Raw genomic sequence first — 15908 nt, forward strand, 5'->3', positions numbered from 1 at the left:
GTCTCCTGGTGGAAAAAAAAAGTTATGGACACCAAGGAACTTGAAACTCTTGACCCGCTCCACTTCAGTCCTGTCGATGTTAATGGGAGCCTGTTCGGCCCTCCTTTTCCTATAGTCCACGATCAGCTCCTTTGTCTTGATCACATTGAGAGAGAGGTTGTTGTCCTGGCAGTGTGTCTGACCTCCCTATAGGCTGTCTCATCGTTGTCGCTGATCAGGCCTACCACTGTTGTGTAGTCAGCAAACTTAATGATAGTGTTGGAGTGGTGCTTGGCCACGCAGTCGTGGGTGAACAGAGGGTAGAGGAGGGAGCTAAGCACGCACCCCTGAGGGGCCCCAATGTTGAGGATCAGCGTGGCAGATGTGTTGTTGCCTACCCTTACAACCTGGGGGCGGCCCGTCAGGAAGTCCAGGATCCAGTTGCAGAGGAAGGCGTTTAGTCCCATGGTCTTAGGTTAGTGATGAGCTTTGTAGGCACCAGGTGGGAAAGGGCAGTGTGGAGTGTGATTGAGGTTGCGTCATCTGTGGATCTGTTGGGGCAGTAAGCGAATTGTAGTGGGGCTAGTGTTTCTGGCATGATGGTGTTGATGTGAGCCATGACCAGCTTTTCAAAGCACTTCATGGCTACCGATGTGAGTGCTATAGTGCAGTAATAATTTAGGCAGGTTACCTTCGCTATTTCTTGGGCACAGGGACAATGGTGGTCTATTTGAAACATGTCGGTATTACAGACTCGGCCAGGGAGAGGTTGAAAATGTCAGTGAAGACACTGGCCAGTTGGTCCACGCATGCTTTGAGTACATGTCCTGGTAATCCACCTGGCCTCACAGCTTTGTGAATGTTGACCTGTTTAAAAGTCTTGCTCACATTGGCTATGGAGAGCATGGTGGATGGAGTGAGGAAGTCCACTGTATCTGTTCCACAGTTTTTTGATGACGAGTCCCTTCCTTTTAACGTTTATTTGGGTTTTATGAGATTCCCTGTGAGAGCTTTCATGCCCAAACCCATGCAGTGTTATAAATGCTAAATATTTGGTCATGTGTCAAGTATATATATCATATGCCAGCTGAGCCTAAATGCTGCAGTTGTGGTGGTGAAGACGGATGTAGCAAGAATAAGGGCTGTCCAGTAGATTCTATCCAGAGCTGGGGAGAAGAGTGGAAGAAAGGAGTGAAGTTGAAGAAGTAATGGTAGTAGTAGAGACACCAGATTATATTCCTTGTCAAAAGAGGGATTCTGACATGTTGCATGTTAAGGAGGTGAACTTTGTAGTTTATTGCATTGATTATCAACTGTAGAGCGCAGAGGGAATCTGAGAAAAAATAGGCATCATTGGGATTGCACTGAACCTTTTTTGGGACTAAAGGATTTTACTGTAGAGGTATTCCAAGGAATCCTGTCAATTAATGTTCCAACCTCACAGGCACCTGAGCCTGTTCATGGATGTGATTTGGACTGTGACTGTTTTTAAAATGTATTTTTTGGTCTTTTGTATGATTTTGGGTCCCCCATACAGTAGGTGGCAGCAATACACCAATAGGTGTAGTCTGCCATAATACTTTATAGAAGAAGCACTACTCTTTGTTTTCGTTTTACGGTCTTACAAATGTTTAAATCGCAATGTTAGCAAGGAAAATAAACTTTGGAAATTGACAAGTAGTCAGTGGATTACCTCAGCATGCTGATTACAATAGACAGCATTTGAATAAATTGTTGTTCACGCTAAGCTAAAGCTAGCTGGCTAACATTCGAAAATGTCCTGCAAGCCACAGCTGAAATGAAAACATAATGACAAGCCTGGGTGATATACTCCGCTGATACGGTAAGTAACTTATTAGTTCTGTTTAGCGAAATAGCTAAGTTTACTATTAGCTAGCACGACGTAAACAACTGACTAGCAAACGTTAGCTAGCTAGTCTAATTAGTAGCTACTTTAGCTAACTAGCTGGTACTTGTAATACGTTCTCACTAGATTATACATCTAACACCTAGCTAACGCTAGATACTTTATACTGTTTTTGATTTGCTAGCTAGCTGGCCGTTTTCGTTTGTATAACTCGCTGTGCTTTCTAATAGTTGACAGGCTAGCTAGTTACGTTACTAGCCAAGTAAAACGCAACTCCACGATGTAGCGTTAGTGTTCACGGAGACGAGAGGGCGGAGTGTACCACCTCCGACTACATCGAGTCACCCGCTGTCAGTCGATATGAGGAAACAGTCCGTGGATGTATTTGTTTAACGTTTTATTCAAAAGTATAGATTTCAGCAAACAAATACACGCAGCTACAGAGGGACAAGTACACGGTAAGGGTTTAAAGGTCAACTCCGACACTTTCTACATTTGCGTTATTATAAAGTATTTACTGATGTCCTGAACAGTTTCAGTGTAATTGTATGATTTCATGTCTATTGACTGTTTAGTGATGAGCAAAACCAGAAATTGCTTCTCTGTTACGTTTTTTCAGCAGGATCCCTGAGATGACTAATACAATAAATTATGGTCGGTCATTTTCATCTATATAACTTGGGTGTTAAGGGTCAAAATGAAACAGTGGTTCTAGTGTTTTACTCATGTATTCTATGTTATTGAGAAGCTTCCCAGGAACAGAGTACACTTCATTTCATGAGGATAGGACTTTCCTGAGATTTTTATTTTTCAAGTGAACAGAAAAAATTAAAAAGGTCGCAGAATGGTCAATGTTAATCCCAAGTCAATAATGACACCAAATTCTTAATTTTAACACGTTTTGTCCAATATCTCAAGATAGTTTGGTCATATTGTTAGGACATTTTCAAGGCTGATGTAGAACACATAATTGATTCAAATAAAAGTAAAATGTATTAAATTAAATTGCAATATTATGGAAATGTGGCACTTAATATGCAAATGAGGCCGTATGGAATACATAGGTCTACTGACAGTAATTTAAGACTAATAATTTAAGGTAGGGTGGTCATGCACTACATGGCCAAAAGTATGTGGACACCTGCTCGTCGAACATCTCATTCCTAAAGTCATGGGCATTAATATGGAGTCCCCCCCCCCCTTTGCTGCTATAACAGCCTCCACTCTTCTGGGAAGGCTTTCCACTAGATGTTGGAACATTGCTGCGGGGACTTGCCACAAGAGCATTAGTGAGGTTGGGTACTGATGTTGGCCGATTAGGCCTGGCTTGCAGTCGGCATTCCAATTCATCCCAAATGTGTTCGATGGTGTTGAGGTCAGGGCTCTGTGTAGGCCAGTCAAGTTCTTCCACACCGGTGACGATTAGGCTAAAAATAAAAACAAATACCATTGAAGTGAATGGAACTTTGCTATTCACTAACTCATTTGCATAAAGTAGTATGAAAAGTTGCATTCTAATTTCATAAGTTGTTACAAACTCTGTTTTGCAAAAAGCATGAATATTTGTTAATAATACTGTGGCTTACTTCTAAGGTAAGCATAAACCAGAGTTGGCTTACATTGTTATGTTTGGTGTTGATGAGTTACTCTAGTGATGGGAGGATAAACGGCATTGTTTCCAGCAAATAATTATCCTTGACTGAGACAGTGATTTGCCTCACAGTTTTGTTTAAAGATAGATGGAACACATTTTCAATTCATTGGTATTTAGCGATGTTTTTATCGATTGTAGGGCTGTAACCACTGCATTCTGGTAGAATTAATAAAACCATCAAACACAAAAATCGCTGCTGGCATAATACAGCCTGGCATAATGCTGCCTCTGACCAAGAGCGTTACCTCAGCGAATGGCGTCAAGCCAACAAACACTCCCTCACACAGCTAGCTAGCATCTCATCATGAATAAGGGTGGTGTCAATCCCTAATAACCCATACACCAAAATGTAGCTACGAAGTTCTACTTGGTGACATGCTATGTTTTTTTATGTGTCTCTGAAAACATCTGAATGACCGAAGGGAAAACATTTTACCTTTTATATTTCAGTCCAATGACATCTGATGACCGTAAAACCTCAGGACTTTCTCATACTTGTTGACAATGCAAAGTCACCGATCTTACTGCGATGGGTATTCCTCACTCTAACAAAGAGCAAATTTGAACACATCAACACACCGATTTCATGGGTTTCATAAAAAAGACGTCTCACAGAATTGAACGTTCTAAGCACGGCACTTACTTTACATTTGGGCTCCTATCACGAAATATCAGAATATACAGTATTTCGAGTTTTAACAACTTCCACATTCATGTTTTCAAATGATGTATGTATTTTGATGACTACATTATTGACATTTTAGTGAAAATGTATTTGATCACTGCTGTTTTTTGTAGAATTCTTGCATATTGTCCATTGTCGAAAAATGTTTTTACATATATTGCGACATACACTGAGTGTATAAAACATTAGGACCACCTTCCTGATATTGAGATGCACCCCTTAGGCCTTAGGCCCTCAGAACAGCCTCAATTATTCGGGGAAAGATGTCAAGCGTTCCACAGGGATGCTGACCAATGTTGACTCCAATGCTTCCCACAGTTGTCAAGTTGGCTGGATGTAGTGCACCGTTCTTGATACACACGGGAAACTGTTGTGTGAAAAACCCAGCAACACTGCAGTTCTTGACACATTCAAACCTGTGAGCCTGGCACCTACTACCATAACCTGTTCAAAGGAACTTAAATATTTTGTCTTGCCCATTCACCCTCTGATTGGCACACACACAATCCATGTCTCAATTGTCTCAAGGCTTAAAAATCCTTCTTTAACCTGTCTCCTCCCCTTCATCTACACTGATGTGAAATTAATTTAACAAGTGACATCAATAAGGGATCATAGCTTTCACCTGGTCATTATGTCATGGAAAGAGCAGATGTTCCTAATGTTTTATTTACTCAGTGTAATAGTAGAGTATTAACTGGTTATAAAGTGGTGGAATTGTCCTTTTAAGAAGTATCAACCTTCGACGACTCGGTGTAGCCGGAGATACAGTACACACAGTCTCGTCTCCGCTCAACTCCATTGATGTGAAGTACATGGTGGAGTTGAGTTTTACTTGGCTGGCCAGCTACATGGTTGGAGGAGTAAATAACAGCCTGTAGTTTGAAGTGCCTCTCCCACGAGTTAATGGTGTTTAAAACCACACAACATCCCTTGGATCGGATGTTGAACTGTTACTCACATTGTGCCACGTGTGTCTTGCAGATTGAACGGGACTCCTTTATTCTTCACAGAGGTGATGTAGCTATGGTTTCCATTCTGAGTTTTCCATTTGGGTTTACAGTAAACAAATTCTCTCTGTCATCTTGTTTTAGAAGAACACACACAGTAGACTATGCCTCTGGAAATGTCTAAATACTGCTTTGGTTTTGTGTTTCAGGGACCATGATACCCTGCAACTAGTGATCTCAATATGGAGTTGTACTGGTACATGTAAGTAGCTAGCTAGTTGCATTTCTATTCTACATATTTTGCATTCACTTCAATTCACACGATGCAGTAGGATTTGATGGATAGAATTACAATGTGAACAACATTAACTTCAGCATAAGACATTATTGCTGCTACTTCTCTCTCCTTTCTGTTTACCTTCAGAGTGGTCATCGTATTCATCATCATCAAGATCTTCTTCTACGTGTGCTGGTACCGCTCACGTCAGAGACAGCTGGCAGCGTACCTCAACAACCCTCGTAATGCCCAGATAGTCATCGTGGGAGGGAGGGCCTATCTGCATCAAACGTGTGAGAGACCGAATGTAAGTAGCAGTGGTTCTTTGACATTTGTGTTATTGGGTCATCAAACCAAGGCCATGGATTGACATAATACAAGGCTGATTATGTGCAAGTAATTGTTTACCAATTAGCAACCAATTTGACTAGGTTTGGGGGGAGGTGGCATCCTGTCTGCAACGTGGTTCTCAGGCACACATTCTGAGAAAATAGTTTGAGATGCAGACCTACTAATTCAGGTTATTCAGAGACTAGAATCACCTTGTTTTGTTCCAGTCATGCGCGGGGAAGCATATCGTATTGACTCTGAGTGAAGAAGAAGAGGTCAGGAGGGTGGCTAAAGGTTTCCCTTTCAGAGGTTTGTGAGTTGGTGTGTTGGTGGGTTGGCAGTTTGTGTTCCTGAAAGTGCTTGTGGTTTTAGATGGGTTACTTTCACTCAGAATGTCTGAGAATGGGAGGCTTTCTCACTGTGTCGAATACTCAGCTTCCCACCAGTGGTGTTTAACAGCAGGTTGACTCTTTGTTTAGTAGGTGTGTATGCTCATGTATATGTGTATCAGTAGTCTGTGTGTTTGTGTGTGTTTATGTGCACGTACGGGTGTGTTTGTGTGTGAGACAGTGCCCTTGCTGAAACGTCAGGGCTCTGGAAGGTCTCATGGCTTTGTGAAGCAGTGCAAGGGCTACAATGGATGTGTGAGAGCCAATGTTGGGGTAGGTTTTTCTACCAGTGACTGTCCAGCACTTGCAAAATCTAACCCAAGCTTGTGAAAGTCTCTGAGCCAATAGGAACAGCTAAGATGGACGGGGCAAGAGAAGTGCCTTAGAGAAGAGGACGGACCACCACGCTATACATCTTGTTTCCCGGAGTATTCAAAGTGACATTCATGGAACTTCTGCATTCCTTTGTTGTACTGGACAGGGACTCCCTAAACATCAAGTGTTGCCATCTGTTGTGGTTTTTTTGTCCTCTGTGGACTAATATCTCTAGAACCACTGACCCGTGACTTTGATGTTTTCATAGTTTTCATAGTCTGGGAGAAGACTTCAAAACCAAGGTTGCGTTATAGAAACTGACATCAGCCCTACTTCCAGTACATTCTGCCTTTGTGTTCTGCGGAGGTTCTTAGAACACATTTAACAGCTCTTCGTAGAACACCTGGAAGTAATGAATCAAAACCCGGCTCAAACGATCTATGAGGGAACAAATTCAACATTTCTCTCTCCGACTCCTCTGCTGTCCCTTTTAATAGCGCTCAGAGCGGTTCCATACTATCCTGGCCTAGGTCTATATCCTTCTGATTGACTGGATAGAAAGAGCACCGTTACGTGAATAAAGGACTGCAAATGCTATGTTACTCAAACAAGTGTCTCAAAGTTTGTCAGGGCCCCAAGTCGTTAGGCTACTCAGAGCAAGTAGTGTCCTTTTTTTTATTGTTACAAACACCGGATAGGTGCAGTGAAATGTCAACATGCACACCATAACAATTGTGCTTTATTACCGTCCTTGCCTTTGCTTTACTGAATTACTATAGGTCCCCCTTGTCTTCCAGGTGAGTTTTTTTAAAGCTATTTATAGCGTAGCTTTCTCATAGCGGAAATGCCCCAATTCTAAGAATGAGGGCTGTAGTCATTAAGGGGAGATTCCAGCCACTAGCTAGCTCTTCTTGGAAACTCTCTCCAGTAATGACACTACTGTGTGCTTTAGTATCTCTGCCTTTGATCTGATTTGAACATTTGGTTTGAACAGAAGCCTGTTCTGCTTTTGATTGTTAGTGTATTTGGACTCGAAAAGAAACGGCTCTACAAGGAAGCCAAGTTCAAATAACTGGAGATTTTTGTACAGGATGAGCAAACCTTACAGTTCTGTTAGGCTGGAATTAGAATTAGGGATGCACTTTTCAGTCAATTTTACAGCCGACTAACCGACTCTCATTAACTAGTCAACAAACTGTAAAATAAAATCTAAGCAGTAACATGACGTGAGCAACAGAAAATACTATGCATGCACAGACATTTGTAATTAGAATGGAAACAGACTTGCTATTGTTGCATATCACCTTGCAGTCAAAAGGCTATAGCCTATTATTGAACATCCAACTCCTGTAATGACCAGCTAATAAAACGTGCCAAAATGCAATTCGTGAGAAAGCACTGTTCTAAACAACGGGAGTTGATTGAGAAATAAAAATAGTAGCTATTTTTAATTGTGGCCATCAACTGTTTTTAACACTCGATTTTCATTCATAATTATTTGTTGCGCAATGACTGGGCTTACAGAAGCAGGTTTCACTCCAGTACTAGCTTTTTGAGAACAGGTGATAGGCTATTCCGCTCCTCAAACTAGGCTCCCTATGCTGTGAGCATGTGATAAGTAAGATGTATGGCGACAAACAAAAATACACGTGCCAATTTGAATTCCAATAAATGATGCAAATTAACCTATAGACCAATAAGCATTATATAGTTTTCGCCCATTAACAGTTAACCGTTAACATGCCTAACTAGACTGTACGAATTAGAATGTCAGGCAGAATGTAGCTGTGCTCGGAACAGAACCCAGGTAAAGCTGAGTGTTCTAACCCTGTGATTCCACCTGGTCCTTTTCAGCCACCCCAGTGAGCCAGCTTGAATGATCTGTTGCTCTCCATTCCAAGCCTTTACTGCCTCACTGCTTTAGTACCCCTCTCTGGCTCACCTCAACCTCCTTCTCTTTTCTGTTTGCCACCCCGTCTCCTCTTTCAGTCTTCTAGTCTAAAGCATGATACTCCCTGTTTAGATTGTAATGGAATGTTCAGCAAGGAGGCCCCCGAGCCATCCATAACTCCAGCAGGCAGGCAGCAGCCTCCCCGAAGGGCTCTGGAGACAGGCCAGGGGGAGACCAGAGACAGTGTGCGTCCCAAATAGCACCCTATTCCCTATAAAGTGCGTTACTTTTGGCTGGGCCCCATATGGCTCTGGTCAAAAGTTGTGCACTATATCGGGAATAGTGAGCCATTTAGGGTGCTGCTTGAGGGGGAGGGAGAGAGACGGGGAGATGCAGGGTGAAGATTCTGTCTTTTGGCCGCTAGTGAGCTTTTGCTTCTGTTTAGCTTGTGTTTATCATCACACTCCAGTTGAGAATGAAAGTGTGCGTGTGTGTGGTATTAATTCCTTTTCTCTTTCTCTCTTTCTTTCTCCCCCCCCATCCCCCAGACGTCTATCTGGCCCAGTTGGTATGGGGTTCAGGATGAGGAGTCAGTGGGTGAGCCTTCCACCTCTCTCCCCCCGGCAGCATCCTTCTCTCACATGGACATGCCTCCACCATATGAAGCCATCTCTGGAGGTAACACATACAGGATATGGTGACGAGACACAACTGCAGAAAATTGGTCATAGAAACACCACTTAAAGTCGTACATGTCTTATCTAAAGAAGGGGCTAACATTACACATAGAGTTGATGGCTTTTCTCTCACAAATACTACAGCCTACTCAAGATTGCATTGGAGCTACTTAATAAGGCTACCGTAAGCCTGTCTTCACCACTGTTTAGCTCACTTAGATAACTTCTTCAGAGGGGTTGTTCATTCTGCCATCCTGGTGCTGAGGTCTCGAGCCTTGAGGCAGCAACCTTACAGACCACCGGGACAAACAGGGTTATATTCATTAGTGTATACAACATGTTTTGGAACAGAAAACATTTTGCAACAACAACAAGTTCCCGGCTGGACATGTTGAGGTAGTCCCTCCCCGTTTCTGTCTGTGTGCGTCGTTTTGGTCCCTCGTGAACACAACCCAGGAGAGAAAAAGCACACATCTCCCAGTATTAAAGCACTGCTTGGCTGGCCATCTGGTACCACTGCCAAAAGGCTTGTTTTAGGCCCGTCACAGCCACACTGCTGCCAAAGATACACCATCTTACCCTGTTGAAAGGAGTGATTACTCACATCCAGCCATAACAGGAGCTGGATACAAAAAATGACTCATCGTTTGCTCTTCCCAGAAGCTCTCTTTAGTGCCACAATTACATCATTATTTCTAACAGCATGGTCTTCGTCACATTCAAAAGGGGAGTGTTCTTTCCCTCATCCCAGTCACTATTGCCACCAGTGGTTCCTGACTACAGTAGCAGGCAAGATGTAAAGGAACCAAGCTCTAGTAGCCCCATTTTAAAATGAATGAGGACTTCCCTGCTTGGCTGTACTGTCACTTAGATCTTCAGTGCTTAGATCACTCACCCTCAGTGATTGTGTGTGTGTGTGTATCAAAGACACCTTTACCCCTCAGATCTCTCCATGATCACAGAGCCTCCTCCACTCACACATGTAACTGATGTCAGTGTTAAACCCACACACTGGTCCTGGTACTGTCCCTTTCCTTGTCATAAATACACTGTCAAAAGTACCTTATTTCTCCCTCCTCCTGCGTGGCTAGTGTGTTCTGTCACTGGGTTGTTTCCCGGCGTTCTAGCGCTCAGGAGTGAAGTCTGAATCTAGAATCAGTTTCCCCTCCCCCAATTCTAACCTTAACCCTTAGTGGGCAAAATGCTAAACTGACCCAAGATCAGCATCTAGGAACAACTTTACCCTAAACTGGTTCTAGCCAGTTCACTGAACAGTAACAGGATGTGGTAGGGGAGGATATGAGTCTGTTGAGTGGTTACTTCCTCCTCTGATTTCGCAAAATATATTCTCTAGGACAATGCCAAATAGAGGTATGTAGAAGTTGTGTGTACCCAATTTTTTTTATTCCAAACTTCTATTAATAACCCAGACATTTATTTGTTTCAACTGCCGAGTTGGGAGGCTGGCGTTTTAATATCACTCGAGGTGTGGAAGTTCCTCTACAGCTACTGTAATTAGTACGTTCTGTCACCGGTGGCCCTGTGAAATATTTAAAACCGTGGTTGCATTTAGAACGCACTGCAAATGTTACAGAAGGGGAGAAGTGATCTTTTTCCCCCGCTGCTTACAGACAGACTTGTGTTTTAACATGCAGGGATCAATCATTTGATACCAGGTGGCAATGCTGTGACCTTCTACTGGAGCAGACGAGTCAAATTTGTGCATGTTATTTCCCTTTTTTGACCCGGCGCTTATAAGCGGACAGCATTTATTTGCTCAAATTAAAAACGATGCCCAGCATTTGTTGGAGACTTGAGTTTTAAGAATGTTTGCCGACCATCGCAACATTCTTTACAGTTTCTTTTTTCTTTAGACTGCACACAGATGTTCATGGCGTGGCTCTGTATTTCTGCTTATTGACCTCTAACCTCCCCCACAGCTGATGACCTGAAACCTCCTCCGTATAGTGAGGTTGCCCAGAGCGACGCCATGGACACTTCTCTCCCCTCCCACCACGCCCTTCTCCCTCCCCCTCTGTCTGAGGGTGGAGACTCTGCTAGCATCATCAGCGAAGCCCCGCCTCCATACACCCCCCAGCCCCAAACGGCATGAGGGCCCTGTCAACTCCAGCCAATCACACTCGGAGGACCGACCCAGCTAGACCAATCACGAACCCTGATGCCGACCGACTCTTTACCTCCTTTCCAAGTGCTGTCCTCCTCCCTGTCTTCTCACCTCAGCGATCCCTGCCAGCTATGCTCACTCACTAAACCGAGAGGGCAGACTGTTGGTTTGGTTTTCTAGGTTTTAAAACAGTTTTCTATTTTCTACTGTTTGAAAGTGATGAAGAATATGATAAATAAGATATAATGTTGTGGAGTTGATGGGGAGTTTGACTGCTGGACAACTCTTCCCTCTGGAACACCCCACTGCATCATGGGAACAAGAGAGAGAGAGAGGGCTAGAGGGAGAGATTTACACAACAGCCAGCAGTGGAGAGGATAAAGGCAACAATAACGTCCAATATCCAATGAGTCCAATGACGGCCTTTAGTGCTGCGTCCAGACACCCATTCCAGTGTCCCCATCAGAGTTCTATACTAAGCACCTTCTCAGAACGGATTTAAAAGAGACTATTCTGTAACATCCAACAGCATTTGCCTTAGAGATTGAGAGAGATCAATGCATTTCCAAGAAATCTACCAGATGAAAGAACCATGTTGGAAAAATGTAGTGGTTGAATGTGATGATTATTGTACAGTCACAGAACAATAATGATCGCTAACATCTTCAGTCCATCGGAGCTCCATCCCCTCTTCACTCTGTCAGTGGCTTGGTTATGCCATTTTGGCTATTCTTATGTCATAACTGTTCTGTTATTGCATCATTCCAGGGTCCAGGAGTTGTTTTTTCTGACCAAAAACTCTGGACCTTAAAGTTTAACTAGGGTCCAGTGTTTTTCTAGGCAGGTCATGTAGTTAGGAAAATTCCTAACCGTAGTCATATCCATTCATTGAAGATTGCTGCTGTGTCAATGCAGTCTGTGGGGTTACAGTAAATATGTCCCAATTACAGTGAGCTTCAAAAGTTTTGGGACGGTGTCACATTTGAGTTGTTTTGGCTCTGTACTTCAGCACTTTGGATTTGAAATGATACAATGACTGAGGTTAAAGTGCAGACTGTCAGCTTTAGGGTGTTTTCATCCACTTCAAAATGAAACAATACATTATTTACCATTCATTTCTGTTGGGCACAAAATCATCTGAAACACAACTCAAACAACCAGCAAATGCATCCAACAAATTTGTAGTCACAAGCTTGATGTAGTCATTGCGTGCTGTGAATATGGGACCAAATACTTAACGTTTTACAACTTTAATACACATATAAGTGAAATAGTCCCAATATGTTGGGTCCCCTAAAATATGGTGACTGTGTGCAAAAAGTGCTGTCATTTCTAAACGGTTCACCCGATATGGATGAAAATACCTTCAAATGAATGCTCACTGTCTGCACTTTAACCTCAGTCATTGTATCATTTTAAATCCAAAGTGCTGGAGTACAGAGCCAAAACAACAACAAATGTGTCACTGTCCCAATACCGTTGGAGCTCACTCTGAATCTCCTTCCTCCCAAAGTGTGCATTTGTTCATTACCCTTCACTGATTTGAAGAAAATGACTGCTCTAAGTTGGTGGAAACTCCCACTAGCCATGCCTCCACCAATCCAATGCTTTTAGATTTGTAGCAAGTAGTGAGCGAGTGCACACTTCAGGAGAAAGGAGATATTATTGGGACGAGCCGTTAGTATCCCAGCTATCTGGTTCCTTCCTTCCCTTGGCTGTGAATGGATGAGCTAACAGGCCTGATCATGATGACATTTCAACAGGTTTTTGGTGTGTTTACAACGACAAACAAACAATAACAATGTTGTAAAATGTGTAGTAAAGAATACAGGGGGAACTTGGAGGAAGTAATCTAGGGAAGTAATCTAGAGACCCATTTGAAACACTTTAAGCATAGAATAGAAAGGTTGCCGATGAGTTTAAAATTACTTTATCATAATCATATCATATAACAATATATTTTAATCTTCCATTTTGTGGTGACAAATCAGTGTGTGTCTGTCCCAGATTCATAACCTTGCCACATGCATTATGGAGAGTTTAACCCAGTTTGATTCTGCATTTCTGAGACTTGATTTCGTTGTTGGGTATTCATACATTTTGGGGATTAATCAATTGTACATTAAACATATGATTACATTCATATCTCGTTTCTGGTGTTTGTCTTTTCACAGCGTAAATAAATTTTTTCACCGTAGCTAGGCTTCCATCCAATTGGTGACTGATTTTACTGCGGATATTCTAATATCCCCATACAAATAATATGCACATTTTCCAACCAGAGAAGTTTCCATCAAATTGACTTCTGGATAAATGTCTGTGCTTGATGACGTAGTGCACATAAAAAAACAACTTTTGCTGTTAAATGGGTTTCCAACGTATTTTAAACTTGACAGAGCTGATATAGTGATTTCTTGATATCCGGAAACTCCCTTTGGTGACTGCCATTTGTCAATTCCAGTGTTATGAGACTGATGGTTTCTTGATAGAAGTCACCTTGTCTGATTTACATGGCTATCAAAACATCACCCAGGGTAAGCCTACACGAAACACAGCCCTTATTGTAAGTGTTTCTAAAATCCCCTGTTGGAAAAATTAATGGTGGAAAAATGATTGGAACCATTCCCCTGCTTGATGTTTTATGGGTATTATGACACCTCCACTATGAGCTCTATCGGTGAAACTTGATATCAAGAAATTCCCCTAAGTGTGGTCTGAAATTACACCCTTTGTTCCTGTCCACAATTCCCCCTCAACCAGTGGTGATATTTTTGAGCCACTAGGGGGAGGTGTTGTTCTGTTTGATTTCAACCAAGCCACTGTCAGGGTCTCTTTGACAGGTAGTAGCCTAGTCTACAGGCACCAACTGTTGACCATGTTTCTCAGGGCTAGTTTATATTATGGTTTTTGGCATATCTGTTTTATTTTCCTCTTGACGGATAGAGCTAATTCTAATCAGATTGGCTTTATATTGCTCATTATTTAGGATCAGTAGATTTGAAAACAGTATACTATTTATTGGTGGGTGTGTGTTGGTACGTGGGTGGGTGACTGCTAAGTATAGTGACTAGTAAATGGTAAACAGACAATGCCGTTCCCAGAGGCGTGGGTGGCAGTGATAGTTTCACCCAGCGCACGATGCCACTGCTGCCTGCACTCAATGATTTATTTTTAATTGGCAGGACAAATAAATGTCCCTAAAAGGGATACACTCACATTTTCAAACACACCTCTTACTAATTGCATATGTATGAGAAGAAGTTACACTTTTTCAGTTGGAAACTTTACAAACAAGCAGTGTAGCTAGAAACGAATTGCATGCCACAGATATCTATCTCAAGGTAGCCTAACATAGATTAAGTTGTCTTTTCTCTCCGAGGTTCTGAATACGACATATTGCCCTTGGCTATTTTATATATTCATCTCATCTGGTTGACAATTCACATTAATCAATGTTAGGTAGCGTAGGTGTAGAGCTAAATTAGCTGTGTATGCTGTGTTTGTCCTTGTCTAAATGTGAGGCGGTGTAGCATCACTTTAATTAAGGCACTCCTCAGGGCTGAAAAGCCTCAACATTACAGTTCACAGTCCTGCACTAGACACTCAAGGCCACTGACTTCAATGTTTTTGATTCCTCTTCCTGAGAACTTTGGGTTGGAGCTGGAGATATGCACATAGAAGGGAATAGGAGTTTTGGAAAAAACACCTACATGCATAATTGGACTTACACACAGACACACACACACAGTCTGACACGAGGCGGGGAAGGTCGTTTGTGCTTGTCACCTCAGCAGTACACCACACTGACTCCCACATGAAAAATAATATGTTCAATTCAGGTGAAATGTTTACGTTGTAAGAAATTCATGTCTGCAATCCATACTCACTAAATGTGACATTTCTTTCATAAGCAATAAATTAAAAGGTGACAAATGGGAGTTGAGGCTATTTCAGTTGGGTTTTTTAAGGAGGGATATTAGATATAGGCTACGTCCCAAATGTCAAACTATTCCCTATATAGTGTACTACTTTTGACCACAGCCGTATGGACCCTGGTGAAAAGTATTGCACTATAAAGGGAATAGGTTGCCATTTAAGATGCAGAAGTAGTCTTACACCTCCCCACCACACAGCTCCGCACATGACATTTGTATAAATCCTCGGAGAATCATTGACAGCTTGAGAATCAATGAATAATTACAGAGACATGAATTCAAATTAAGATTGGGTTTTGTTTTTGTCATTGGGGCTCAGGATAGGGTATTGCTCTCGAATACCCTGCCTAAGGTACCTATCAAATGTCAAGTATTTTTGGAGAGGTATTTGGCATCCATGGAAATAACACACCTTGTGTTTTTTAATTCCGCACGAGAGCACATTCCTGCCAGGGGTGAAGATGGATAAATTGTTGAGAGCTTTTAGTTATTTTTCTTCTCCCCTAAATCATTTCAGTTGGGGACGCCCATGAGTACCATGACTAAAGATAATATTTTAAACGGTTTAAGATGTTATTTCACTGTGCAGGAACAATATAACTTTTCCCCTCTCGCAACAAACTGATATTTGAGCTAATGTCTGATGCAAAGTTCAATTAAAGTCCAACTTGTCAAAATATAAACCAGAGTTTCCTTATTCACCTATCTGCGGCACTACATTTTCAGTAAATGCTTAATTTGCAGTAATCATTCTGCTTTGGAAATTAACAGCAGGCACGCACACACACGCATACTGTACACACAAACAGGCTAAACTAAGAGATGGCCAGCCAA

General features: G+C 42.1%; 1 protein-coding gene across 3 annotated transcripts; it reads left to right on the plus strand.

Moving 5' to 3' along the window:
* Nucleotides 1–1529: 1529 nt before the first annotated feature.
* On the plus strand, nucleotides 1530–13284 carry LOC109909945 (uncharacterized). Of its 3 annotated transcripts, XM_020509039.2 has the most exons (7): nucleotides 2074–2304; nucleotides 2466–2500; nucleotides 5170–5200; nucleotides 5345–5397; nucleotides 5560–5719; nucleotides 8886–9015; nucleotides 10955–13284. In XM_020509039.2, the coding sequence occupies exons 4-7, from the start codon at nucleotides 5378–5380 to the stop codon at nucleotides 11125–11127; spliced, it is 483 nt and encodes a 160-aa protein (XP_020364628.1). In that variant the 5' UTR covers nucleotides 2074–2304; nucleotides 2466–2500; nucleotides 5170–5200; nucleotides 5345–5377; the 3' UTR covers nucleotides 11128–13284. The 3 variants fall into 3 exon arrangements, with proteins under 3 accessions (XP_020364627.1, XP_020364626.1, XP_020364628.1); XM_020509038.2 differs by lacking the exons at nucleotides 2074–2304; nucleotides 2466–2500 and adding an exon at nucleotides 1530–1822; XM_020509037.2 differs by lacking the exon at nucleotides 2466–2500 and having other exon boundaries at nucleotides 1842–2304.
* The last annotated feature ends 2624 nt before the right edge of the window (nucleotides 13285–15908 follow it).

This window comes from Oncorhynchus kisutch, linkage group LG18 (assembly GCF_002021735.2).
Source record: "Oncorhynchus kisutch isolate 150728-3 linkage group LG18, Okis_V2, whole genome shotgun sequence".
NCBI lineage: Eukaryota > Metazoa > Chordata > Actinopteri > Salmoniformes > Salmonidae > Oncorhynchus > Oncorhynchus kisutch.

Bases quoted from the DNA above. Each gene is read 5' to 3' on its own strand.
- LOC109909945 (XM_020509038.2), top strand. From the start codon at position 5,378: ATGGAGTTGTACTGGTACAT. The intron at 5,398-5,559 runs GTAAGTAGCTAG...GTTTACCTTCAG, and splicing joins ATGGAGTTGTACTGGTACAT to AGTGGTCATCGTATTCATCA. The intron at 9,016-10,954 runs GTAACACATACA...CCTCCCCCACAG, and splicing joins ATATGAAGCCATCTCTGGAG to CTGATGACCTGAAACCTCCT.